A 26,973-nucleotide genomic window follows, 5' to 3' on the forward strand; every position below is an offset into this window, starting at 1 on the left:
AGGTCTAAACCAGGTCTAAACTAAACCAGGTCTAAACCAGGACTAACCAGACTAAACAAACCAGGACTAAACTAAACCAGGTCTAAACTAAACCAGGACTAAACCAGGACTAAACCAGGTCTAAACCAGAAACCAGGTCTAAACCAGGACTAAACCAGGTCTAAACCAGTCTAAACCAGGACTAAACCAGGTCTAAACCAGGACTAAACCAGGACTAAACCGGGTCTAAACCAGATCTAAAACAGGACTGAAACAGGATTTAACAGGACTAAACCATGTCTCCTCCTCTTCTATCAATAATATTTTTAATTTAGTTAAGTAAAGTCTGGGCTTTTTATTGTCTTTTAGCAAACAAAACATCTTATGTGAAGAGTCTTTGCTTCTCTACAGCAAATCAAGTAATCCAAAGTATTCAGATTACGTTACTCACTTTAAGTAATTTAATGGATTACGTTACAAACTACATTTTGGTGTATGTAATCTGTAATCTGTAGGGGAATACACTTTAAAAGTCACCTTCCCAAATGTACTAATTTAAACTGCCTCCATCTGTATAAAAGGTGCACTATGTGACTTTTAACATCTTTATTTACAATTTGAAGCACAAAACATAAATTAATGCACAAAATCTGTTATATTTTCATCATCATCGTTTTGTTTTTTTAAGTTGAAATCCTGCTCGCACTTCTCTGCACTTGCACCGTCTGTGTATAAACTGCAGTGCCACATGTTCGCTGCGAGAGAGACACAGAGAGACACAGAGAGACAGAGAGAGAAAGAGAGAGAGGAAGAAAAAAAAAAAAAATAAAAAAATCTTTCACTCCCCCAAACCGTGCTTTCGTCAGCGGTGATCTCCCAGCGGCCGCCTCCAGACTCCAATCCACGGCTCCGCTCTCCTCCGACGGGGCCACAGAGCAGAGGAGGTACCCGCTCCACAAACCCAAAAAACGCACGGCCCGCGGAGCGCACGAAAGAAGATGTGAACCCACACCCCGATCTCCAATCTCCACCGCTTTTTCCTTTTCCTTCCCCACACATCTCACGCTTCGGACTCCGGCACGGCGTTCGGGGGCGGTAAATGCACGTTGCAGCGGTTTTTTTCTTTTGCTTTTTCTTTTTGATTTTCGGGATTTCTGGCGCGTTATGGCACTCCGCCGCTGCCGCTGCTCCAACTCCACATCCGGGCCACAATGCACAGACTCCATTATTGTGTAAATCTGACGGAGTTTCTGCACAAACCCGGTGATTTTTCGCGTTCGGAGAGACGTTTCTGCGGGCTGCCGTGAAGATCTGGACATGTCGAACCAGGGGATCCGGCGGAACGGCCCGGTGAAGCTGCGCCTCACAGGTAGCTTTTTTTTTTTTTTTTTTTTTTTTTTTTAAATCCCCTCGCATTTCCCCATAGACCGGAGCTATCGAGGCGCCGTCTATTTCCTGGCGGGCTCCAATGCTCAGCGCCCGGGAGCTGCTCGTCTCTCGGCTATTTTCTTTGCCTCTTTTCACTTCATATGTCTAATTTACAGATTCTAAGCATTCATTTCTCTCTCAAGTTATGTTATTTGCGTTTGCAGCGCGTTTCAATGGTGAAGAAGCTATTTTGGTGTTCTTGGAAATAGCCCGTACCGTCTGATAGTAGTAAATGGCTACTGCGATTCATAACAGAGGCTCGCGGTAGCTTCCAAGGCTAACAGCATTTTTAGACAATAAATATTAAATTAATAATTATATGATCGCTTTTTTTTTTTTTTATTAAAAAGTGGACAAAGCATATTTTTATGTATAGAGAAGGATTTTTAAAATAATATAACTATGCAAAAATCTTTGTAATAAAACTGCTATTTTAACGCACTGTTTATAACTTATGCAAAGGAGGAAACTATTTACTTAATTTTAATAGTTAAAGTTGATGTTATAAAAGCGTTATTACAAAACCAGACACTGTTTATAACTTAAGCATAGTTTACTTTTCCATTTATGAAGAAAAGGAAACATTTTGACTTAATTTTAATAGTTGAAAGTGATGTTATTACAGTGTTATTACAATACCAGACACTGTTTATAACTTATCCATAGTTTACTTTTCCATTTAGGGAGAAAAGGAGACATTTTGAATTAATTTTAATAGTTAAAATTTACGTTATTAAAGTGTTATTACAATACCAGACACTGTTTATTACTTAAGCATAGTTTAGTTTCCCATTTACAGAGAAAAGGAGACATTTTGACATAATTTTAATTGTTAAAGCTGATGTTATCAAAGTGTGATTACAAAACGAGACACTGTTTATAACTTATGCATAGTTTACTTTTCCATTTAGGGAGAAAACGAAACATTTTCACTTCATTTTAATAGTTGAAAGTGATGTTATTACAGTGTTATTACAATACCAGACACTGTTTACAACTTATGCATTGGTTACTTTCCATTCAGGGAAAAGAGGAGACTTTTTGACGTAATTTTAATCGTTAAAGTTGATGTTATTAAAGTGTTATTACAATACCAGACACTGTTCATAACCTATGCATAGTTTACTTTTCCATTTAGGGAAAAAAGGAGACTTTTTGATGTAATTTTAATAGTTAAAGTTGATGTTATTAACGTGTTATTACAATACCAGACACTGTTTATAACTTATCCATAGTTTACTTTTCTATTTAGGAAGAAAAGGAGACATTTTGACATGCATAGTTTACTTTTTTATTTAGGGAGACATATTATTTTCGTGTAAATACAAAGGAGGAAACTATTTACTTAATTTAATTAGTTAAAGTTGATGTTATTAAAGTGTTATTACAGAACCACACACTGTTTATAACTTATGCATAGTTTACTTTTTCATTTAAGGACACATATTATTTTCGTGTAAATACAAAGGAGAACATTTTGACTTAATTTACATAGTTAAAGTTGATGTTATTAACGTGTTATTACAATACCAGATACTGTTTATAACTTTTTCATTAGATAGAGAGAAGTATTATTTTTGTGTAAATACAAAAGAGGATTTTTTTTTTTAACTTAATTTAATTAGTTAAAGTTGATGTTATTATGCATAGTTTTTTAATTTAGGGAGAAATATTACTACTGTGTTAATACAGTGTCCTTTATAATGACCTAAACTGTCAACAGACACATAAATAGTACATCACTAATCATTAACCTCTTCACATAAAATAAAACAATAATTAACTATTTTATTAATCATTAGCCTAATATTTATGTGAACTATGCATAATGATTAAGGAAGCACTCTTAAAACACGTGATGAAAGATAGCGGTATTATTAAATCAACATGGAAAAAAACAAACAAACAAACGTAATAAACAGTTACTTATTAATCTGAGGCGGTAGAGTAGTCACAACTTACACTACTCAAATAAGAGGAAAAAAAAGTATTCAGGAAAAGTAATACTCAAGTAAGAAGAGTAACTTAAAGAGATTGTAACATCTTTATTTACAATTTGAAGCCCAAAACTATAAATAATGCACAAAATCTGGTATATTTTCATCATAATTTTCATTTTAAAGGACAGACTCGAAAATGAGCTGCAAGAAACGCAAATGTTCAAATCATTTCACATTTTCACGTAAAGGTTTTATCGCTTTAGACTTCCTCACAGTGGGAAAAATAAACAAAACATTTACTCAAGGAAGCGGAACACAAGTACCGTAAGTCGCAGTAAAACTATGCTGCTCGAAAAACACTTCTTAAAAAGTTACTCAAGTAAATAAACTAGAGTACTTACTACCCACCTCTGTTATTAATCCTCAAAATTCACAAATTCTCTCTATGTACAAGCCTTCGGTCACCATTATTTTACTTTCATGTATTCAAAAATATTCAGAAAATCTAAATTTGCAACAGAAATTCTTGTCTGTCTAGTCTGAAAAATAACCGACTTTTCCAAAACAACACGATCCAGTGAACAGATGTATTGATTTACCTTATTATTTTCAACTCGGACTAGTTCGTTATCAGAACTCAAACGCTCCCTGCCTCGCTCTGAGCACACACGGACTGGCAGGTGCCTCATTGTTTGTTATTGGGTCACCATTACGTCGTATGTATTCAGTAATAACAGATTAGAATACTGCCAAGTCGTGCATTTTCAGTCTGGCTCCGTTTCATCTCCTCCTCCTTTTCTGTCGTTTTACCCTCGTGCATTTCCAGCGTTTCTTTATTTTTGCTTCGATTAAATGTCCCTCAGGTCAAAATGAGTCTGCTGCGTGTTGTCTGCGTCTGATTATGAAGCGTTTGAATTGTCTGGTAAACAGCTGGTGCACTGTTAACATGCTAGTTGTTGTTAGTATGACAGTGGACGGTGAAAACGTCGCTCGGGTCTCTGAAAGGTGCATATAAACTCATCATGGTGAATAATTAGGATGCTCTGAGTGCATGAGGTAAGTGAGGAAAAACTTTAGACTTTTGTAAACTGTTTTAAAGGAACTAGTTCTGTTTTTCGAATTTTTAAACCAGCGCCTTTAAATAACATTTTTATTGTGAGTGGGATCGCCTATCCACAAATCTGATCGCTTGCATCGCCTTCTTGTCTCCATGAAGATAGATGACTTTAACAGCATATTGTGTAGGGTTGTCACAAGTATCGAAAATCTGATAGATATTAATCGATAAAACTATAACTGTTACCAAAACTAGATACTCATTTGAGCAGGTATCGATACTAAAAAAGTCACGTTCACAGGACAAAAATGAACCTTTCTTGAATGTCTTTAGAATGATCTGGAGCTGTAGCAGAACAAATATAAGAGCACATAGATGAATATACGCCCATGGACCACTGAGGAACCTACCTGGACTTACTTAAGGATTACACAGACATGGGAATACAAAAGAAAGTACTTTGATTTAAATTGAAAATCACGTTCTGCTGTTTAAACAGACCCGGGCATTGTCCAATCCAATCCAACTCCAAAGTGCTGCACAGCGTAGGCACAATATAAATTAACATATTCAATAAAATAAAACATGAAATAAATAGTAAAATAGCTAATTAAATCAATAAAAAACAGCGAGATGACCACACAATTCTCATGCCGTGTTAAAAGTCTTAATGTGAGGAGAAAACGTGTACCAAAGTTTGGGACTAACCACAGAACAAGTTCAGTCACCCCAACTTTTGAATCTTGTTTTTGTAGTTCCAAGACCACATACGGTTCTTTGGTTGACTCTGACCGTCCCATTTAATGTAATTTTAAATGGCAAAATGAACAGATTTTATAATTTTGCCTCTAATTTTGCCTCAAAGCTGCATTGCTTTTATTTTAGAGGTGTTTTTTAATGACATTTTTTGTAAATCAACCTCACTTTTTCATTGCTTAGTCATAACACAAACTCTTATCAGCTCATCAAAACAATCCCATTTACTATTTTTTATAAAGAAATACAAGTAATAATATTCAGAATTGAGTTAAGATTAAGATTTTGGCCTGACCCTGCACAATATTTTCTGTTTCTCAAGTGTCCTCATTGAAAAAAATTGCCCACCCCCAGTTTTTTTATTATCATCATAGTATCAGAATCAGTATTGAGTATCAAGTCTACGTACGGAGTTTAAATTTTAATTATCTTGACAACACTAACATTGTGCAACATTTCAGGTAAACCAGTAACCTCACGGAGAAAAACAAATCCCAGACCTTCTTCCAGAAAAGTTACGCGGTCAACCTTTAACTTCCTACTTTCTTTAATGACTTTGGCGTTGTGATTTTGTGAATGGCTCTGTGCGTGGTGGACTCGACTTTAAGATGGAGCGCCGTGGTCTCCTGGAGGAATGCTAAGAATGCGAGTCCGCTGTGAAAAATAGCAAAACGAAGGACCTAGCCGACCACACTTCTCCTTGTTGCCGAGTGACAACAAACACCCGTCCAAACCGAATAACGCCGCTTTGAACTCGGGAGCGGCGTTTTCGTCATTTCTCGTCGGTTTTCACGCCGCCGTGGACGCTACTTCAGAGGTTTAGGACGGATATGAAGTTGAAGTTGGTGCTGGTTTTCAAAATGTTCGCGGACTTTTTCTGGTGGCGTCTGGTTTGGAGTTGGTGATCATAAAAAGAAGAACTAAAAGAAAACATGTTGGATTGTGGTGATAATGTTGCAACAATCGGACATTATTACGAAAATTCATCAGAAATGTGCCAATGTTATGTTTGAGGTTCAAGGACCGCACAATTTTACATTTTTACACAAGTATTTCTGTTTAATTTGACTCATTTTACTTTTTATTTCAGATTATAGACTACACTCGAAACATTTAAGCAGTTTCAGACAGTTGCGATTGAAATTGGTTTTTGAAAATCAGGTTTCTATGAAGTGCAGGCATCTTAAACATGTCCAGGAACATCTGAACTGCTGAACTAATCCAAGTTCCAGCACCAATCTGGCTTCTTCAGTTTCGATACTGATTCCGATACTGTAGCTTTAAGTATCTGCCAATACCCGATATCAACCGATACCAGTGAGGAGACTGAAAGCAGCATTTATTTCCTTCGAACAAAAATATAATAAGACTCAACCGATCTTAATGTGCTTGATCCAAGAGTAACTATAGAACATTTTTGTATCAAAAAAATCAAACATTATGAGACTTTCTGAGCAATCTGTGGCATTGTTTCCCAAAGACTGCGACCCTCAGGACCCTCAAGAGGTTTTTTTTTGGTCGCCTTGTCACGATCTGCATGTAGGTGACATAGTTTGTATAATTTCTAATCTTTTTGTATTTATTTATTGACTATTTTGTTCCAGTATTGCTGGTTCAATTGAATGTTGAAAAGAAAAAGAAATGGGCTAAGTTTAATGTCCAAATAGGCGACTTATGGATCTGACTTATGGACTGTTTTTCATTGTTTAAAACTTAAGTAATACTAATTGTCACTCAGTCAACAATAAAATATCCTCATTAATGTTCAATAATGGTCAAATCCACTTTTATTTTGTGATTTATGAATAATGTCTAAGGTTTGTGACTTTTAAAATATGGGTCCCCAGAAAAAAAAATTTGGGGAAACACTTATCTACAGCTTGTAAATAGTCTTATTACATTGATGTACATGTAATATTTAAATATCGGCGCCCATATACGATACCATTATCAGTGCATAGATTGTAGTAGTCTAAACATGGTTAGCAGCTGTCACTAGTGTTTTGGTCTCGAGACTGGCCTCGAGACCGCTTTTTTATGGTCTTGGTCTTGGACTCGAGCGCATTTGGACTCGGTCTTGTCTCGGTCTTGATGGCGCTTGGTCTCGGTCTTGTCTCGGACTCGAGGTCTGACACTGGAGGAGCGCGATCGTATTTCACTACGGCCGGTAAATACGCAGAGTCTGACTCGATCTGATTTATAAAAACATTACAAAAACATTGATATAAATGCGCCAAAATAACTGTAAAAGATAAATAAATGTTGGAAAGACGGTCTTGATTTGGTCTTGGTGAACCGTGGTCTTGTCTCGACCTTTAAAAGTCTCGGTCTTGTCTCGGACTCGACTCCCAGAGGTCTTGGTCTTGTCCTGGTCTCGGGACCTTTAAAATATGGGTCTGTCACTAGTGCTTGATTTCGAGACTAGCCTCTAGACCACTTTTTTACGGTCTTGGTCTCATCTCAGACTCATTTGGACTCGGTCTTGTCTTGGTCTTGATGGCGCTTGGTCTCGGTCTTGTCTCGGACTCGAGATCTGACTCGATCTGATTTATAAAAACATTACAAAAACATTGATATAAATGCGCCAAAATAACTGTAAAAGACAAATAAATGTTGGAAATGACAAAGACGGTCTTGATTTCGTCTTGGTGAACCTTGGTCTTGTCTTGACCTTTAAAAGTCTTGGTCTTGTCTCGGTCTCGACTCCCAGAGGTCTTGGTCTTGTCCTGGTCTCGGGATCCTGTGGTCTTGAACTGGTCTTGGTCTCGATTAGTGCAGATTAGTGAGGAAAGTTTTAATTTCTGACCTTTTTTTAGTATCGATACTTGCTCAAATGCGCGTCTAGTTTCGCTGCTTTAGTTTTAGTTTTTGCTTTTCGGTACTTTTGACAACTCCAGGACCTTTAAGCCAAATAATTCCTGCCTCCCCCCCGGCTGTGTTCTGGTGTGTAGTCTGCAGCTGTAGCCTGATGATATTGACAGCAGATAGGTCTGGCTCCAGTGCACAGACTGTGGTTAGTGCTGTTCCCGACACACTCCACATTGTGCTAACATTTATAGTGGAACATGGTCACTTTATAACAGTCTGGCACCTCCACGCTTTGACATGAACCGCCTATGAATGGACTGCATCTATGTTCAAAGTGGAACACATCATAGTTTTAATTATATAGACTGTTGGAAAGAGGATATTAATATAAGAGCTTTGATTTTTATGAGGAGAAACATTTCACTTCGCTCTTTACTGAAATTGCTGTACCTAAAATAAGACTGTTTGTCATTTTTCTGATAGTTTTATTCCAGATTTTCCAGCTTTTCTGTCAGTTTTGCGAGCTTAAAGCAGACCTGTTCTGCAAAATTGACATTTCAGAGCTTTTTAACCGTGTTATAGTTGTTTCCCCTCCTCATTTACCCTCTGAAGTTGTATTTGGAGTGATTCATGCATGTTTGAGTGATCTTTAATTGCTTATTTTAAAGACGTCATTTTGACAATCAAATTCTCATTTACCTCAGCGCGAGCACAACCCAGCTTGCCTGGAAATACAGAATGATATCTTTTTTTAAATACAGATCAATATCAGACTGGTCCCGCCGCCCTTTGCTGAATCTCAAGCTTGTTTTTTTTTTTCAGTGATGCCTGTGGAACAAAGGAGCTCATTAGTCACATATCATTAACAAACAAAACCACATTTCTCTCACCTCAGATGAACGCAGTTTAGTGCTTAGCTCAGTGTCTCTACAGAAATCTGCCATGTTTTTCAGTCCCCTGGGATTTTTCCTTTATTTTCTGAATACGGTCGGATGATGCGTGTCCCCGGTTGACTAGTCCATCTGTCAATCACGCAGGGAGATTTACCGGTGACCAGACTCACAACTTCATAAAGTATTGAAGTATTCTATGTATTCTTACTTTGTTGTTCTATTTTATTTACTTAATAAGTGACATACATAGGATTTGTGTTGTCACTGTGTTGTCATTTAGGTGCAAATGAAAAAAATCTGCTGCATGTGTGATGTCCAGCAATCCATCGGAGGTGCTGACAACTTCACTGCGCTTTGTTGTGATGACGTTTACTCCCTTTGGGCCCCACAGTTTTCTAACGTGGTGTTCAGCGCACTTGTTTCATTTATGAAATCGTTTTAGATGAATATTGACTATATTTTCAATGGCAAATTAATCTAAAGAGAGACTTTTGTTACATATCATTACCGTATTTTTCAGACTATAATGCACACTGGATTATAAGGCACAATATCTATAATGTTGAATTCTCTTGTCTTTTTTCATACAAACGGACGACACTTGAGACTGATCCTTTAGCCCAGGTACCAACGATCCATTGGCAGATCGTTGTGTAATTCGCCCGGCGTTGCTGGCGTCTTGGTGAATCTGGATTATGAATGTGAATGTGGGTGGATCATTTACATTCGTTTTTTTTATTTCCTACAAGGGCGACTCAAATATACATTGAGTAATAATGTGTTTAATTCAGCTTTGCGCACATTTGTTTACATTTTACAGAAATGAAACTTAAAACCACATGGCTCATTTGCATAAACTATAAGCGCTGAAAAATAGCACTGATGTGGTCAGCTTCTGTCGGACTTACTCCGCGAGGCTCCTGACTACAGTAGCCGTAATGCTTCAACAAGCCATCAAGCGGTGCAGCTTCGTAGTTTACCAAAGTTTTACTAAAACATTCTGACAGATTTTTGAGCGCCGTGTGCCACATAAAATCCGAGGTCAGAAAGCACCACCAGAATTAATACATAAGGCGCACTGTTGATTTTTGAGAAAATTAAAGGATTTTAAGTGCGCCTTGTAGTCCGAAAAATACGGTACATATTTGAAAGTTGTGAAAAGCGTATAAACTCATCATTGAATAATTAGAATGCTTGAAAAGCATAAGGTAAGTGAGGCTGGACCTCTTCTCTTTATTACGATTTTAAAACAGTAAAAATCAAGTACAGCGCTTTTAAATGTACCCATTATAGAGTTTGGACAGGACATAGTGAAGGACAGTCCTCTTTCCCCGGGGCTCAGAGCTTCAGCGCGCTCTGTCGTTCTGTTGTGTTGTGATTAGCCCGATGTTTTACGATGATGCACAGGGTAATGAGCTGGACAATGGACTCAGCAGTTAGCACTACATTAGCTTTGTGTCGCTATCTCCGTAACCTTTGTTCTCACACTGAGGTGCCGTCCTCTCCCCGACGGAACATGAGTGATGACGGGCCGATGGACGATATCTGGGTCCTATTTTGGTGCAGTGTAAGGTCGTAATGTAAAAGTATGTGCGTGACATCGGCGGCACAGTGGGCCACATGATACAAGGGTAAATATAATGGGGTACTGGATAAAAGTAATAATATTTGCTTACTGAAATTCAATTATAAAACAATATTTGTCATTTTCGTATCAAATTTTAGCTAAAACAAAACATTTAAACCCCACTGTGTAACTTTTTTGACAATAAAATAGGCTAAAATCAATGTGTGTAAATATAAATGATAGTTTTTGGTTTCATATATTTTTTATTCATGTGTAAACAGAACAAATGTACACACACCTTTTTCATTTTTATGCAGAAAAAACCTAACATTTACAAAAAAACAAATCATTTAAACCTTGAGTAAATACAAAGAAAGATGAGTCGCATCACACAATATAATAATAATGGTAATAAATATACTACTTCTATTATTATTAATAGTAAAATTAAATCTAAAAAAGTTAATAAATTAAAAAAAAAAGGCTGTTAGGATGCTGAACTCTCTCCCCTCTAACCACCAGACGGCCAGAAAACTATGAATCTTTGGACTTTTCCTTTTATTTTATTATTATGTAATTTAGAAGATTGAGAGTGAGAACATAATTTACATTTTTTATATATTCTTATGGAAATTTGACAATAAACTTTTTGAACTGAATTGAAAAAAGTCAAAATAAATAGTTAAATAAATATAAAAAGATCACAAAAATAACAAAAAAGGGGGTGGTAGGGTTTCAAAAAAGTCAACGAATGGTTGCCACTTTCTAAAAAAATGTATTATAAATTATAATTTTACACAAATCAAGAAGCAATTTGTGAGGAAAAGTTGAAAAACATGTGTCAAGCTCACACTGGGACAAAACTATCCAAAAGTTCCACATAATTTACACGTAACAAACACATTTTCCCAATATTTTAAACATAATTTCAACATAATTAGAGTGTTGTCTTACATTTTTATTCGTCTAAAAATATGTTCTGAAGAATTTTGGCTCAAGAAGTAAAATCTGAAACCCCAAAAATTGCCAAATTGGGAAAACATGTTTTATATTTTTAGTAAAGTCTTAAATATTCCAACCTGTCACAGTCAGTGTAGTCAAACATTGAGCCGGTGTGTTTATGTTTTCTCGTTTTTGGTGCGTTCTCATCATATATTCCATAACTGAGACATTCTTGTGTGTTCAGCCTGCAGTGTGGTACCTCTGCGTGTGTGTGTGTGTACAAGTGTGTGTGTGTGTGCGTGTGTGTGTGCGTAGTAGCAGCTGCTTTGCTCGTCTGCATTCTTTGGCTGTGGCCGGTGCTGAAGCTTCTCTCAGTGGGATTCCCTGGACCTCTGCGTTCACATTCCCACCTATCCTCATGACTCACACTTCTATCAGACGCCACATCCTATTCCCCCACAACGCAAGCACAAACATTCAAATTAAGTAGTCGTAATGTTTAAAATATTGACTTTTTTTCCAATTAAAGCCACGGTTTGTCACTTTTAGCCTGAAAAATGACTCGAATAGGATTTCATTTTGGCTGTTTATTGCACTTATTAAACAAACATGCTTCCTCACTCAGAGTGGTTTGCATCTCCACAAACCTGACTTCTCTTTCCAGGTTCCGTGGAAATGTTGGTCCTATCGTAGTGAGTTTCCACAGAATGTCACTAAACATATCTGGCTCCACGTACATTGGGCCTCATTCATGAAACATTCGTACGAACAAATTTGTACTTACAGTCAGGAGCACTTGTAAGAACAAAAATTCTGCTGTTATTACTGAATATTATTACTCTGATAATGCAACAAAAAATTCAAATTCCTGCAGTGTTGGGAGTAACGTGTTATAAAAGTAACAAATTACTGTAATGCGTTGCTTTTTGCTGTAACGCAGTAATGTTCGGCATTACACGGAAAAAAATGGTAATATTTTACTCGGTACAAATGTCAGTAACACGTATCACAATGCTTTTTTAACCTGGATTGAAGTGGTGGGTTTTTCGTTTTTCTTGATATGAAATTCGCTAAAATGGCCACGATATCAGCAGCGGTGAAATGCCATCGTTACGGCTTCGAATGTCGGGATGGGCCCAGAGGTGCGCCTGCGTAGACCGTTGGGTGACCGCGGGCGAAAAGGACTGGTGCAGAACTCCACTCTCCACGGGACTAATCGCAGCCGACGCCCGATCGTGCTTTGTGAACCCTGCTCCACGGGCTCGGGGTTCTCTCAGATTCCAAGTCCTAGTCCAGGATTAGTTCCTTGTTTGGTCCTGGTTTGGTTCTGGTTTAGACTTGGTTCAGTCCTGGTTCAGTCCTGGATCAGTCCTGATTTAGACCAGGTTTAGTCCTGATTCAGTCCTGGTTTAGTCCTGGTTCAGTCCATATACAGCGCAAAGGTTCGGCATCTTCGCACAGTTATTTTGGTGAGAGTAACTTAAAAGTGCTGCAATAGTCGTGTAATGTTTTACATTTTAAATACAGTAATATTGTAATGTAACAAATTACTTTGAAATCACAGTAACACGTCATAAATAACACATTACAGTTTTTGAAGTAACTTGCCCAACAGTAATTGTAGGTTATATGTTTTCTTAAATTATTTCCTAAAAACATATTACTCTGTGATCCAATAAGATTTATGAGGCGTTTTTTCATAGAGAATGTGTCTATTGGGTCTCACGGACTTTCTCCAGGCTGCAGCTCCATATGGGCCTCTGTCACAGCCCTGCACCTGGTCACTGCACTGGACTCGAAGGCCAAATTACAGGTCAGATCTGTGGAGAGGCGACCTTGCTCACAGTCAGAAAACCTGTTTATCCAATTTGTTTTACCTACAAAACCACCCGTAATTTCATAAATGTAAGGTTAGATGTTAAATGTCATAGTGTGGAGCAATGACATATCCATAAAAACAAGCAGGTGACGGACCCCCAACCAAAAAGTGACATAGTGCACCTCTAAAATCTTCTGTTTCCATGGTAACTCACCTATTTAAATTGATTAAACAAACCATTTATTCAGTCGAATAGAATAAACCATTGAGCGTCCACAACAATTATTATTGTCAGTGTGCTGTAAATGTAAATGTAAAAGTATTTATAAAGATAACATTTTCTACAGAAGATCTCTCAGTCTGGTCACCACATCCTCCTCTTTCTTCGAGATAAAACTCAGACACAGCCGTCCAATCAGATTTGTTTATTTTAGTGATGCGTGTGCGGTGAAGGAGCTCATTGGCCAGCGAGCATTCAGAACAAAATCAAACTTCTCTTAATGAGTTTAGTGCTTCATTAATGCTGCAGAAGTCCACAACGTTTTCTTTTCAGTCATGTCCTTGGATCCAGACAGGTTCCCTCTGTGTATTTTCTAACAGAATATCTCAGTCTGGTCACCACTTCCTCCTCTGTGTCTCTGGAAAACTGAGTCAGAACCTCCAATCAGGTTTGTTTATTTCAGTGACACATGTGCAACCATAGAGCTCATTGGTCATTTTGCTCACCTCACCACAAAATTCTGATTCTGCAGAAATCATCAGTGTTGTTTTTGTCAGTGTTGTTTTTGTTTGTTTGAGTCATCAGTTCCTTTCGTTTTTCCTCATGAACAGCCACATTTGTTTTGATGGACCATTTGTGTCCCTGATTGGCTAATCCACCTGTCAATCAATGCTTTGACCTCGGGTAGATGAAACGAATAATAAAAATATGATAATAATAATAATAATAACACCCGTATAGCGCTTTTCAAGATACCCAAAGTTGCTTTACATGAGAAGACAAACAATGACGAACAAGAGAAAAAGACCGTTAATGAAAGTTTTTTTTTTTAAAGAAATGGGCTTTCGGGGCTTTTTTAAACATGACGAGTGTGGGTGAGTCTCTGATAATGACATCCAGTCCACAAAATTGTGCTATTAATCCAGTTTGATGAGTTCTTTAAAAGTAAAAAGGCAAGAGTAGTTCCTCACTTGTGTCTGTTTACATCCACACAGCTCAAGGATCGAGGTGAAGCTGTAGATTCGCGATAGAGACTCTACTTCCTGTGGACTTTATCACCAATCTTTTGCACCGCATTTCACAAATAATAATAGCGCAGCAATTTTTTTTTTTGCATATATATTTATTGCCTTTTAGTTTAAACAAAATAATCAACAAAATAACAATATAAGCAATACAAACAAAACAAAACAAACATTGGGGCATTTGTGTATTAGACACAGATACACCCATTTCAAAATGTAAATACCTTATTCATAAGAGCTGAGATCTCAAGTCCAGTATACATCAAAAATGGTTCCCAAATCTTCTTAAATATTTTGTCCTTATGATGAAGCCGACATGTCAGGTAATCGAGAGAAACAAAACCAAGAACCATCTTCTGCCATGGAGTTTTAGTGGGGGTCTGGTCAGAAACCCAATTCAGTATTAGACTTTAGATAAACAAGAGAGGTACAGCGCTTCAACTCAAGGACTTAAGGATCGCTTCTGTGAACATAAAAACACTATTCAAACAAAAAACCCTAATTACCCAATGGCCCTACACTTTCAATCTTCCACTCAATGTAAAGTCAGTCTCTGACAGACAGACTCCGTCAACCTTAAAGGCCACACAACATTCGGGTCTCAGTGATGATTTGGATTATTCCATGTTTCTCTGAAAGTTAACTTTTTGGGTGATCTCTTATTGTAAATGATATTTTTGTACTTGTGATAGTCAATTGTCTATGTATTTCATATGTGATGGACACACCTACTTTCCTCCAACATGTCCTGTTGTTCTTGTTGTTGTTTGGTGAAGCTGCTCATCACGTATATATTCCTCATTATTGGCCAACCTTTTCTTGTTTTGGGGTTTGTCTTTTTCCTGCTGTCATTTGATGTGGTCATGTGATTAATTGATTGTATTTATTGACACCCGGTGTGTCTTGTTTTTACTACTTTGAGGAAGACCATCTTGCTCGTCGAAACGCTACAAGGACTTTTAATATATTAAGTGCCTCGGGTTTGTACCTTGCCCATTTAAAAAAAAATTCTATAAGGGTAATTTTCTGTTCTAAGATCACTAGTAGACTTTTTCTGGCACAAAAAGTCAGCATCTTGTACAATTTTGTATTATATTTATCTTTTACAACGGGGTCAATTACACCAAGCAACAGAAATAACACAGTTCTGACTTGTATCTAAACTAGAAGTGCTCTGCTCTGATCTTCTGAACACTGAAGAGTCTCAGAGCGAGTGGTTTTATTGTAGACAGGAAACAGCTGACGTGCTGATGTGTCCGAGTCCGATTCGAGCCCAAACATAAGTTCTAAATATTTTTCCAAACCCGTCGACTGAAGGACTTATCGTGCTCTAACGGAGACAAGCCTGTAGCGTACTGTCCGGCGGTAAAGTCCCACAACACAACCTTTAACTCTAACACATTAGTTTTCAAAATCTCATTTTTATTCTTGTGGAGATTCGTTGGAGAAAGCCTTTTAGGAGATTTTTTTTTCGTTCTTGCACTGTAACAGAACTCTCTAACTCTTAACTCTATGCTGTATCGGACTGGTATCGGTATTGGCCAAATGTTGGATCAGATTTTTTTTTAATGGTATCAGAACAACGCTAATAAAAAGCAACGTACTGTAATTGAGAGTTTGCCTTGCCACGCCGTACTCAAACAAACCAGACCCATCCTGTCCTTCCACGTCACCGCGCGTCTCCTCCGCAGATGTCCGGGGGTCTTGGATGTGGGCAGCCCGATTCGCAGACCCCACAGCTGGGATCTGGGACGGGGGCGGGACCGGCGGGGACCGGGCCGGGTCTCATGTGGTCTGAGCCAGCGCCGGGATACATTCATGTGGTGACCGCGGTATGGAAGTGATTTGGGTCATGTGCGTTCTCAGACAGGATGCACTGTAAACACGCCCTGATTGGACACATGTGCTCCGCTCCGACGGCGGACTCCGGCACCCGAGCCATCTCCGCGCGTCACCTTCACAAGATCAACGCAAGTGAACGCGGAGAAAGAGCAGGGCGTGGAGCCTGGTGAGGAGAAGGTTTTATTGGCTGTGGTTGGTAAACGGAGTTCTCAGGTTGTTCAGCTTTCCACAGAGGACTGCAATCCGTGTATCATTCCATCATTCGTTTTTCATTATAAAACCAAAAATAAGAAAACGAAAACAACTGTTGTCTTCATTATTTGCTCCAAAACCAAAATGAGAAAACAGATAATGATTCATTTTTTTCAGTTTTCCGTTTTGTGTTTAAATGAAGAATGGAAAAAACGGATAATGGCCGTTTCCTGTTTACGTGACTTCCGTGACTGCGATGCCGGACTTTTGCACTGCATACGGACTGAACCAGGACTGATCCAGGTCCGGGACCAGACCGGACCAGACCGGGACTGAGACCGAGACCAGACCAGGACCAGACCGGGACTGAGACCGGGACTGAGACCGGTACTGAGACCGAGAGACCAGACCGGGACCAGACCGGAGGCTCAGAGCCCACGGCAGGGCTGGAGCTCGAAGCTGAGGCTCGGAGTCAAAGCTCGGAGTCAGCTCTGGTCCTGGTCTGGTCCGGTCTGGTCCCGGTGGTCCCGGTCTGGTCTCGGTCTCAGTACCTGGTTCTAGATTCAAATCACAATTGGTATACTTGTAAAATCGCAAACAGTGCATATATTTAGCAAGTATAATTTTCTCTACAAACAAGAAATTATCCTGTCTTAATATGTAAAACAAAATAACCATCTAGTTTTGTTACCTATCCAGCCAGAACCACACGCTTTGACAAAATTTTACGAAGAAAAGTGTGTCTGGAACTGTGGCCTGTCTTCCCAATTCCAGAGGGCTTGATTGACAGGCGTATTTCGCACGGTCATGGAAATCCTGGAAAAGTCATAGAAATTGAAAATGTCATTTTCCAGACCTGAAAAAGTCATGGAATTTTGTAAATTCAATGAAAATTTTGGAAAAGTCATGGAATTTTTGTATCTCTTTCACACAACTACAGTGTTCTCTTAAGTTATCACGAGGCTGTTATGATTATTTTCAAACTTATGCGCCTTTTGTTTAAAAGAGACGACAATAAATGCACTGACAGGATTTTGAATGTTAAAAAAACTATAATCGAAAACCATAAGGTGAGTGAAAAGGGTTAACATTTCATACTTAGCCTTAAAAATATGCTCAATTCTACACATATAGGTGCCGTAAAGTCATGGAAAATTCACTTCAGGTCCCGAAAAAGTCATGGAAAAGTTTAGAAATTTTGTCAGAAGAGCGGGAAAAAAAGAGCGGGAACCTTGAACCAATCAGAGAGATGCATGATGTGCTTGTGTCCAAAAAAACACGTAAAAAAGATAGAAAATTGAAGAAAACAGCGCAGATCTTTGCAGAATCATTAACTTACACTGCAAACTTTTATATATTTTGTTCCGAACGTTACGAGAATTTTGTAGAGGAACTGTCTTCTACATTTGAGAGACACGTGCCACAAATTAGCAGCTGTGGTCGGACTGTCCCAAGTTAGGACAGAGGTTTGTCACGCTCTTTGGTCCAGTTCCAGTCCCTTCTGGATTCTGACAGAGTGTAGAAGTCACTGGCTGCTCAGGGAAGTAGCTTTGACCTCTACAAACTTGATCCGAAATGCATGAGATTCTTGGATTAGTTTAGCAGTTCAGATTTCCGTCTTCTCTCAAATGTTAGTGCTCCCGAATAGCTTTAAAATACATTTGCACTTTGAACGCAAACCTACGATCTAATCCCAAATCGAAGTTGCAATTTGAAGAATCACATAAATCACAAGGAGTGTAATTATTTCGCTCGCGCAATTTCCTTCGCAAACAACAAATTATCCCGTCTAAATATGTGAAATACTTAACCCAACCCTGTATTTCAGACTGCTAAAAACATGATCCGAAATGCATGGGATTCTTGGATTAGTTTAGCAGTTCAGATTTCACTCTTCTCTCAAATGTTAATGCACCTGGAGTGGGTTAAAATGTGCACTTTGAACCAGAGCTGCAAAAATGAATCAGCTATTCGTGACCAGAAAATCGTCGTTTGATATTTGGAATAGTTATCTGGACTGTGCAGACTCTATAACACACGCAAAAAGACAAAAAAAGAAAAGCGTTATTAGATCAAAATGTCAAAAAGGAACAAATAATTTCTGATTTTTAGAAGCCTTCAGTTGCCATATTTCAGCTTTTATGTGGTTTCAAGTAGAGATGTAACACGATATATCAGATTGGAAGCGCTTTGTGTTGGATTTTTTGTACGAAAAGCGCTCTATAAATAAAGTTTAATTGATTGATTGACAAGTTTCTTTGCTTAAATTCCTTGTTACGGTGCAGCAACAGCTAAAAAAACAGAGAACTACATAGACCATGATCCTTTGCTCTGTCTCAATCCAATCTACACGATGAAATAACTATTATTAAGCGCTTTTAAATCTTAATTATTTGGATTGTGACTAGGGATGTAACAATATCCAAATCTCTCGGTACGATATTTTCACGATGTACATCTCACGGTTCGATATTTATTGCGATATTTTGTGGAGACTAAGGCTACGTTTACTCTGAAACGAATCACCGTATCAGAAACGATTTGTGTCCGCAAGCCTTGCCTATCCACACATCTTTGCACATATTTGTTTACGTTTTACAGAAACGAAACTTAAAACCGCATGGCTAATTTGCATAAACTAAGCGCTCAAAAAAACAGCTCGCTATCGTGCGCTGATGCGGTTCAGTTTCTGTCGGACTAAAGGACACGACTCAGTGGAATATGTGAGCGTTCTTTCTTTCTGTGACAGAGGGGTGTTCTGCTGATGGTGAGTCTGTTCTGTGTTTCTGTCGCGTTGGAGATGTTAAACTTTTCAGAGATTATACGTCTGCAGGTCGTACACACAGACTGTAAATATGAATGGACATATATTCTAGCCTCTTAGCATTTTGGCAGTGAATTACTTCGCCTACATCAGATGAATTCGTGGGAGCTGGTGGCACCAGATCGTTCCGTCTCTGGAGCCGTTTTCAATCGGATTAGTGTGAACGAACACTGCATCCACAACGAAAACGAATCGAATACCTACCAGTGTGGATGGGGCCTGATAAAACTGTGAATGTTACTTTTTCCTTTTAACATGGAAGACTTTGGTTCTGTCATAATCCAAACTATTAAGATTTAAAAGTGCTTAACAGTTATTTCATCATGTAGATTGGACTGAGACAGAGCAAAGGATCATGGTCTAGGTAGTTCCCTTTGTTTTTGTACCTATATTGCTGCACTATAACTTAAGATTAAGAGACTTGTAATTCAATATATTGTGTCAGCCCACAATATTTTTGAGACTTTTGACGATACGATATCATGATATTTCGGTTATTGTTACATCCCTAATTATGACAGAAAAGGTAGCATAGTCACAATTTTGTTAACCTCCCCAAAATATTGCAATAAATGCAGAGATGCACATCGTGAAAATATCGAGAGATTTGGATATTGTTACATCTTTAGTTTAGTAGAAAAGTCTCCATAGAATTAGAATGAGGGCCTGTTCACACGAGAACGCTTGCGGGCAAAAACGACACAAAATATTTTATCGGAGGTGCCTTTCGTTTAGACGGTGATGGCGTTTTTGGGGCTTAAAAACCAAAAATCTGAATCCATTCTCCAGAGTGGAAAAGTTGAATACAGTCCGCCGTAGCGTTTCCGTTTACACTGCCCAAGACGCAAAACTCTGGTCAGATCTGCTCACGTCGTGTACGGATTTACGTCGCATACATCACCACCTAGTTGCCTGGCATGCATACCCAATCGAATTCCACAAACGCTCGTCTAAACGCGGAATAAAAAGTGAAGACGCGACGCCACTTTTGCGTCTTCTGTCCAGACCGTCATCGTATAAACGTAGCTTGAATCATTATTTGCGGTTTTACTTTGACAGACTCTTGTACTATCAAAACATAAATCGCAAATCAGACCCTAATCCCAACACTTATTTCCACAAATTCGTAGTTCCAGGGATCGAGCGAGCGAGCGGGGCGGGTTTTCCTGTTGCCTCAGCTGGTCTCCGGTGAGTTTGGGAGGTGCAGACGGGAGCAGAACCAGAGAGCAGAGCCAGAGGAAGTGCCCCCCAGACCCCAGCGCTTGTCCAAACGTCAGCGCGGACAGATGGACACTCCAACGCCGCTCTGGCCTCTCCCGTCTGAGGCTCCGCTGGAATAATAAAGAGTACAAGGTGGTGGTCGCTGCGAGAACATGATATGGCGACGGTAGAGTGCAGCACGCCTCTGCCGGGCAGCGAGCTTGCAGATTTGTAGAGTTGGTAAAATAATCAGGTCAGCTGGGTCAAATCAAAAATGTGACACTACTAGAAACCCACCGTTATGGGTTTTTCATGGACGATACTGACAATGATTGCTTAGAATCCAGAGAAACCAATGGCTGAAGTTCGCCGATAAATAGTTCTGATTATTTTTCCCAAAGTATGTCATTTAAATTTACTACAAACTCACCCACAGTCCTTTTTTTACTACAAACCCACGAGAGTAGTCATGTGTAGTTACATCTTAAAGTGATCTTAAAGTGAAATAAAGCTTTAAAGATATTCTTTGGCAGCTGGTTGGACAAACTATCCAAAATATCAGGCCTGTGCTATGGAGTAAAGGGCCGTTCACACCAAAATGTCAAAGCGTCCAGTTTCTATGTAAAGTCGATGTGGACGCGTGACTAGAGCGTCCTGCGTTTTTGCGGCGCGTTTTCGGCGTCAGCGCGGCGCGAATCTGGCGTCAGCGCGGCACGTCTTGAGCGTTTTGGTGTCAGCGGCCAAGACGCGCGTCCAAGGCGTCAGCGTCAAGAAGTTGAAAATGCTGAACTTTTCGCGTCAGACGCGCCGCGTCAACCAATCAGGGACAAGTATCCAGTGACGCAGTGACGTTATTATCAGGAAGAAAAACCCGAGAACCAGAGCGAGAACCACAAACATGAGCGGAACATAAATATATACGCCACAATCACCGAGCCGATTGCGAGGAATACACCAGGACCGGACCAGGACTAAACCAGGACAAGACCGGGACTAAACCACGACTAGACTGGGACTAGACCGGTATTAGACCAGGACTAGACCGGGACTGATCCAGTGTCATTAGCGGAGTATAAATATATATACGCCCCAGTCGTCGACCCGATCTCCTCCGCTGATGTTTTATGTCATAAAAACACTCTCTCAGTCTGGTCTGACATTGTTTTGGGAAAAGACCGGGACCGGGCTCTTGTTTCCAGGGAAACGGACGCGCGTCAAGTATTTTTCTCCCGTTCGTCCACGGCGTCAAAGACACAAGCGTCGGGGGCGTCTAAACTCAAATGAAAAGGCGTGGTTTTGTCCTGGTTCAGTCCTGATTTAGTTCCTGGTCTAGTCATGGTTTAGTCCTGATTCAGTCTTGGTTTAGTCCTGGTCCAGTCCTGGTTCGGTCCTGGTTCAGTCCTGATTTAGTACCTGGTCTAGTCATGGCCTAGTCCCGGCCTAGTCCTGGTCTAGCCTTGATTTACTCCTGATTTAATACCTGGTTAAGTCCTAGTTTAGTCCTGATCTAGCCCTGGTTTAGTCCTGGACTCCTGGTTTAGTCCTGGTCTAGTCCTGGTTTGGTCCTGGTCTAGCCCTAGTTAGTACCTGGTTTAGTACCTGGTTTTGTCCTGGTTCAGTCCTGGTTTGGTCCTGGTTCAGTCCTGATTTAGTGCCTGGTCTAGTCATGGCCTAATCCTGGTCTAGCCCTGGTTTATTCCTGACTTAGTACCTGTTTAGTCCTGATCTAGCCCCGGTTTAGTCCTGGACTCCTGGTTTAGTCCTGGCCTAGTCCTGGTTTGGTCCTGGTCTAGCCCTAGTTTAGTACCTGGTTTAGTCCTGGTCTATAACTAATTCGGAATTTAAAAAAAACGTGGCCTATGAAATCTATGACTAGAAACCAAAAAAAAAAAAAAAAAAATTTAGTTATTTGAATGATTATCACAAAAAAAAAAACCCATCTCTAAACTGGTCAGGGTTCATCTCTTGTAAAACGGGTGATCTATATAAAGCGCAGACCTGCAGCAGCCGTCTTCGTGCGTCTCTCGGTGGTTGGTCGTGAGCGAGTGCGTTGGTTCGTGGAGGTGTTAATCCCTCTGGGTGGACGAGAGGAAACCCGGCTCCCGCGGCTCCTCTTTGAACTCGGCTCTGATGGTTAATGGTCCACAACCGAGAGAGCTTTAGGTCTGAAGGATCTTATTAAAACCTTCCATTTTTACATTGTTCTCTGTAAAACCCGGCAACACTACGCTCATAAAAGGCCAAATAATGTTGAAGTAGAACCTAGGGGTGTGCAAAAATATTGAAATATCGATATACTGCTTCGATATCGTGGGCTGCTGTATCGTAATATCACCAAGAGTATTTTTTGGTATATTTTACAAAATTATTTTGTGTAAGAACTACAATTTTGTTGACATTTTCACCGTTTTGAGTAGAGCCGGGGATCATTAAGAAGTTGCCGATACGATACATATCTCGATACACAAGCCACTTGATACACAGGCCACGATACGATACATATCTCGATTCACAGGCCACGATACGATACATACCGATACACATACGATACACATACACAGGCCATACGATAATACCTCGATACACAGGCCACGATACGATACATACCTCGATACAGGCCACGATACGATACATATCTCGATACAGGCCACGATACGATACGATACATACCTTGATACACAGGCCACGACAAGATACATATCTCGATACACGGGCCACGATACGATACACATGCCATGATATGAAACATATCTCGATACACAGGCCGCGTTATGATACTTACCTCGATACATAGGCCACGATACGATACATACATCGATACACAGGCCACGATACGATACATACCTCGATACACAGGCCATGATACGATACTTACCTCGATACACAGGCCACGATACGATACTTACCTCGATACACAGGCCACGATACGATACATATCTCGATACACAGGCCACGATACGATACTTACCTCGATACACAGGCCATGATACTATACATATCTTGATACACAGGCCACGATACGATACATACCTCGATACACAGGCCACGATACGATACTTACCTCGATACACGGGCCACGATACGATACATATCTCGACACAGTAAGCCATCGCTTCGATACGATTCAATACAATATATTTTAAATCAATTCGATATGGTTCAATAAAAAATAATGGCTGTGATACTTAAAATCTTTGTTAAACCACTTCTTGTGCAAAGTTAAAATGAAATGAAATGAAAATAATTTAGTAAAATATACCAAAAAATACTCTTGGTGATTTATCGATATAGCAGCTCATGATATCAATACTGTATCATCACGTTAAACGATACGATATATCGATACTTTGAGTAAAATTGGTGATTTTCATATTAACTTATCATGGACTTAGTAAACTTTTAGTATCACAGCCATGATTTTGCCTTTTCTATTTTATCGAACCGTATCGAATCAATTTGAAATATTTTGTATGGAATTGTATTGAATTGAAAGTGGACAATATCGAAAAACATATCATATTGTATCGCCATCTTCTTAATTATACCCAGCCCTAGTGGTAGTTTTTTTTTTTTTTTTTTTACTTCACTACTATAGGACTTACTACTTTTTTTTACTACTTTAATTTACTTTATTTCATGTTTCCCTCATAGAATATATTTTTAAGATATACATTGTGACTGCGCACTGTCTACTTCTAATAATCAAATATTTTGTCCATCGTTAACCCAGAAGTAAAAGCCTAGGATGGACCGAGTGTTGGCAGTTCACCAACTTTCACTTCGCCATACGAATAAAGTAGTTCTTAATTTATGTGTGGGAATATTTTTTGTGCCAAAGAGTTGGCGAGAGCAAAAACAAGTTAGGCGTTAGATATTTCCTCTTTTCAGATCCTTTCTCAAACCACAACCAAATCGAAATGTGAAGATCCTCAAGAATCTGTGTATCGTTCATTGATTCGTTTTTGAAAATAAAACCAAAAATAAGAAAAATGAAAAAACAACAATTTTCTTCATTATTTGTCTCCAAAACCAAAATGAAAAAACAGATAACGATTCATTTTTTCAGTCTTTGATTTTGTGTTTAAATGAATAATTAAATAATGGCCGTTTCCCGTTTCCGTGATTTAAACAATGCCGGACTAAGCCAGGACTATAACAGGACTAAGCCAGGTCTAAACCTGAATTAAACCAGCAATAAACCACGTGTATTCTGCTCTCAGTCCCGGTCTGGTCCTGGTTTCCTGATCACGTGACAGTCTACGCAGGCGCACCTTCAGGCCCGTCCCGACACTCCTGGTTCAGTCCTGATTTAGTCCTGGTTTTGTCCTGGTTCAGTCCTGATTTAGTCCTGGTTTTGTCCTGGTTCAGTCCTGGTTCGGTCCTGGTTCAGTCCTGATTTAGTGCCTGGTCTAGTCCTGGCATAGTCCTGGTCTAGTCCTGGTCTAGCCCCGGTTTACTCCTGACTTAGTACCTGGTTTAGTCCTGGATTTGTCCTGGTTCAGTCCTGATTTAGTACCTGGTCTAGTCCTGATTTAGTGCTCAGGCCCATCCCGACACTCCTGGTTTAGTCCCGGTTCAGTTCTGGTTTAGTCCTGGTTTAGGACTGAGACTGGGACTGAGACAGGAACGGAGACCAGGACTGAGACCAATACCAGACTGGGACCAAACTGGGACGGAGACCAGGACTGAGACCGGTTTAGACCTGGTTTAGATCTGTTTTAGTCCTGTTTTAGTTCTGTTTTAGTTCTGTTTTAGTCCTGTTTTAGTCCTGTTTTAGTTCTGTTTTAGTCCTGTTTTAGTTCTGTTTTAGTTCAGTTTTAGTCCTGTTTTAGTCCTGTTTTAGTCGTGTTTTAGTTCTGTTTTAGTCCTGTTTTAGTCCTGTTTTAGTTCTGTTTTAGTCCGTATGCGGCGCAAAATTCTGGTATCGCAGTTTAAGTCACGGAAACGGGAAACGATGTTATATTGAAAACTGAAAAAACAAATCATTATCCGTTTTTTCATTTTCCTTTTGGAGACAAATAATGACGAAAATAGTTGTTTTGTCGTTTTCTTATTCTTGGTTTTATTTTGAAAAACAAATGAATACACGGATTTTCTAGTTTAAATGAACTTCGCACAACACTAGGCGTTAGATACTTCCTCTTTTCAGATGCTTCCTCTCCTTTCTTTGTATTTCTGAGCAATAAAACCTAAACAGAAGGCAGAAAGCTGTGTAAAGTCATACTGCGGAACATTACAGACAGAGAAATGACACGTCCATCCATCCAGAAACGAGAAATTACGGACCCCCAACCGAAAAGCTACATACCGCACCTTTAACTTCGACGTTTTTTTAACAATATCCCACTTAAATGACATACATTGTGACTGCGCACTGTCTACTTCTAATAATCAAATATTTTGTCCATCGTTAACCCAGAAGTAAAAGCCTAGGGTGGACTGAGTGTTGGCAGTTCACCAACTTTCACTTCGCCATACGAATAAAGTAGTTCTTAATTTATGTGTGGGAATATTTTTTGTGCCAAAGAGTTGGCGAGAGCAAAAACAAGTTAGGCGTTAGATATTTCCTCTTTTCAGATCCTTTCTCAAACCACAACCAAATCGAAATGTGAAGATCCTCAAGAATCTGTGTGTCGTTCGTTGATTCGTTTTTGAAAATAAAACCAAAAATAAGAAAAACTAAAAAACAACAATTTTCTTCATTATTTGTCTCCAAAACCAAAATGAAAAAACAGATAATTCATTTTTTCAGTCTTTGATTTTGTATTTAAATGAATAATAAAATAATGGCCGTTTCCCGTTTCCGTGATTTAAACAATGCCGGACTAAGCCAGGACTATAACAGGACTAAGCCAGGTCTAAACCCGAATTAAACCAGCAATAAACCACGTGTATTCTGCTCTCAGTCCCGGTCTGGTCCCAGTTTCCTGATCACCCGACAGTCTACGCAGGCGCACCTTCAGGCCCGTCCCGACACTCCTGGTTCAGTCCTGATTTAGTCCTGGTTCAGTCCTGATTTAGTCCTGGTTTTGTCCTCGTTCAGTCCTGGTTCGGTCCTGGTTCAGTCCTGATTTAGTGCCTGGTCTAGTCATGGCGTAGTCCTGGCCTAGTCCTGGTCTAGCCCTGGTTTACTCCTGACTTAGTACTTGGTTTAGTCCTGGTTTTGTCCTGGTTCAGTCCTGATTTAGTAACTGGTCTAGTCATGGTCTAGTCCTGATTTAGTGCCCAGGCCCGTCCCGACACTCCTGGTTCACTCCTGGTTTAGTCCCGGTTCAGTTCTGGTTTAGTCCTGGTTTAGGACTGAGACTGAGACGGGACTGAGACAGAACGGAGACCAGGACTGAGACCAATACCAGACTGGGACCAAACAGGGATGGAGACCAGGACTAAGACCGGTTTAGATCTGTTTTAGTCCTGTTTTAGTCCTGTTTTAGTTCTGTTTTAGTCCTGTTTTAGTTCTGTTTTAGTCCTGTTTTAGTCC

At 39.5% G+C, this 26,973-nt stretch overlaps 1 protein-coding gene across 3 annotated transcripts in view; it reads left to right on the top strand.

Moving 5' to 3' along the window:
- Positions 1–789: 789 nt before the first annotated feature.
- The window catches only part of LOC110175789 (E3 ubiquitin-protein ligase SMURF2), a 159,658-nt gene continuing 133,474 nt past the window's right edge, over positions 790–26,973 (top strand). For 2 of the 3 annotated variants that reach the window (XM_055152329.1, XM_055152330.1), the window contains exon 1: positions 790–1,348. In XM_055152329.1, coding sequence (XP_055008304.1) covers positions 1,297–1,348 — 52 coding nt within the window. In that variant the 5' untranslated portion in view covers positions 790–1,296. The remainder of the gene's footprint in view (positions 1,349–26,973) is intronic. The other variant, XM_055152331.1, reaches the window with a different exon arrangement.

Source organism: Boleophthalmus pectinirostris, unplaced genomic scaffold, assembly GCF_026225935.1.
Source record: "Boleophthalmus pectinirostris isolate CB_2022bp ecotype Guang Dong unplaced genomic scaffold, ASM2622593v1 HiC_scaffold_17, whole genome shotgun sequence".
In the NCBI taxonomy this organism is placed as follows: Eukaryota; Metazoa; Chordata; class Actinopteri; order Gobiiformes; family Gobiidae; genus Boleophthalmus; species Boleophthalmus pectinirostris.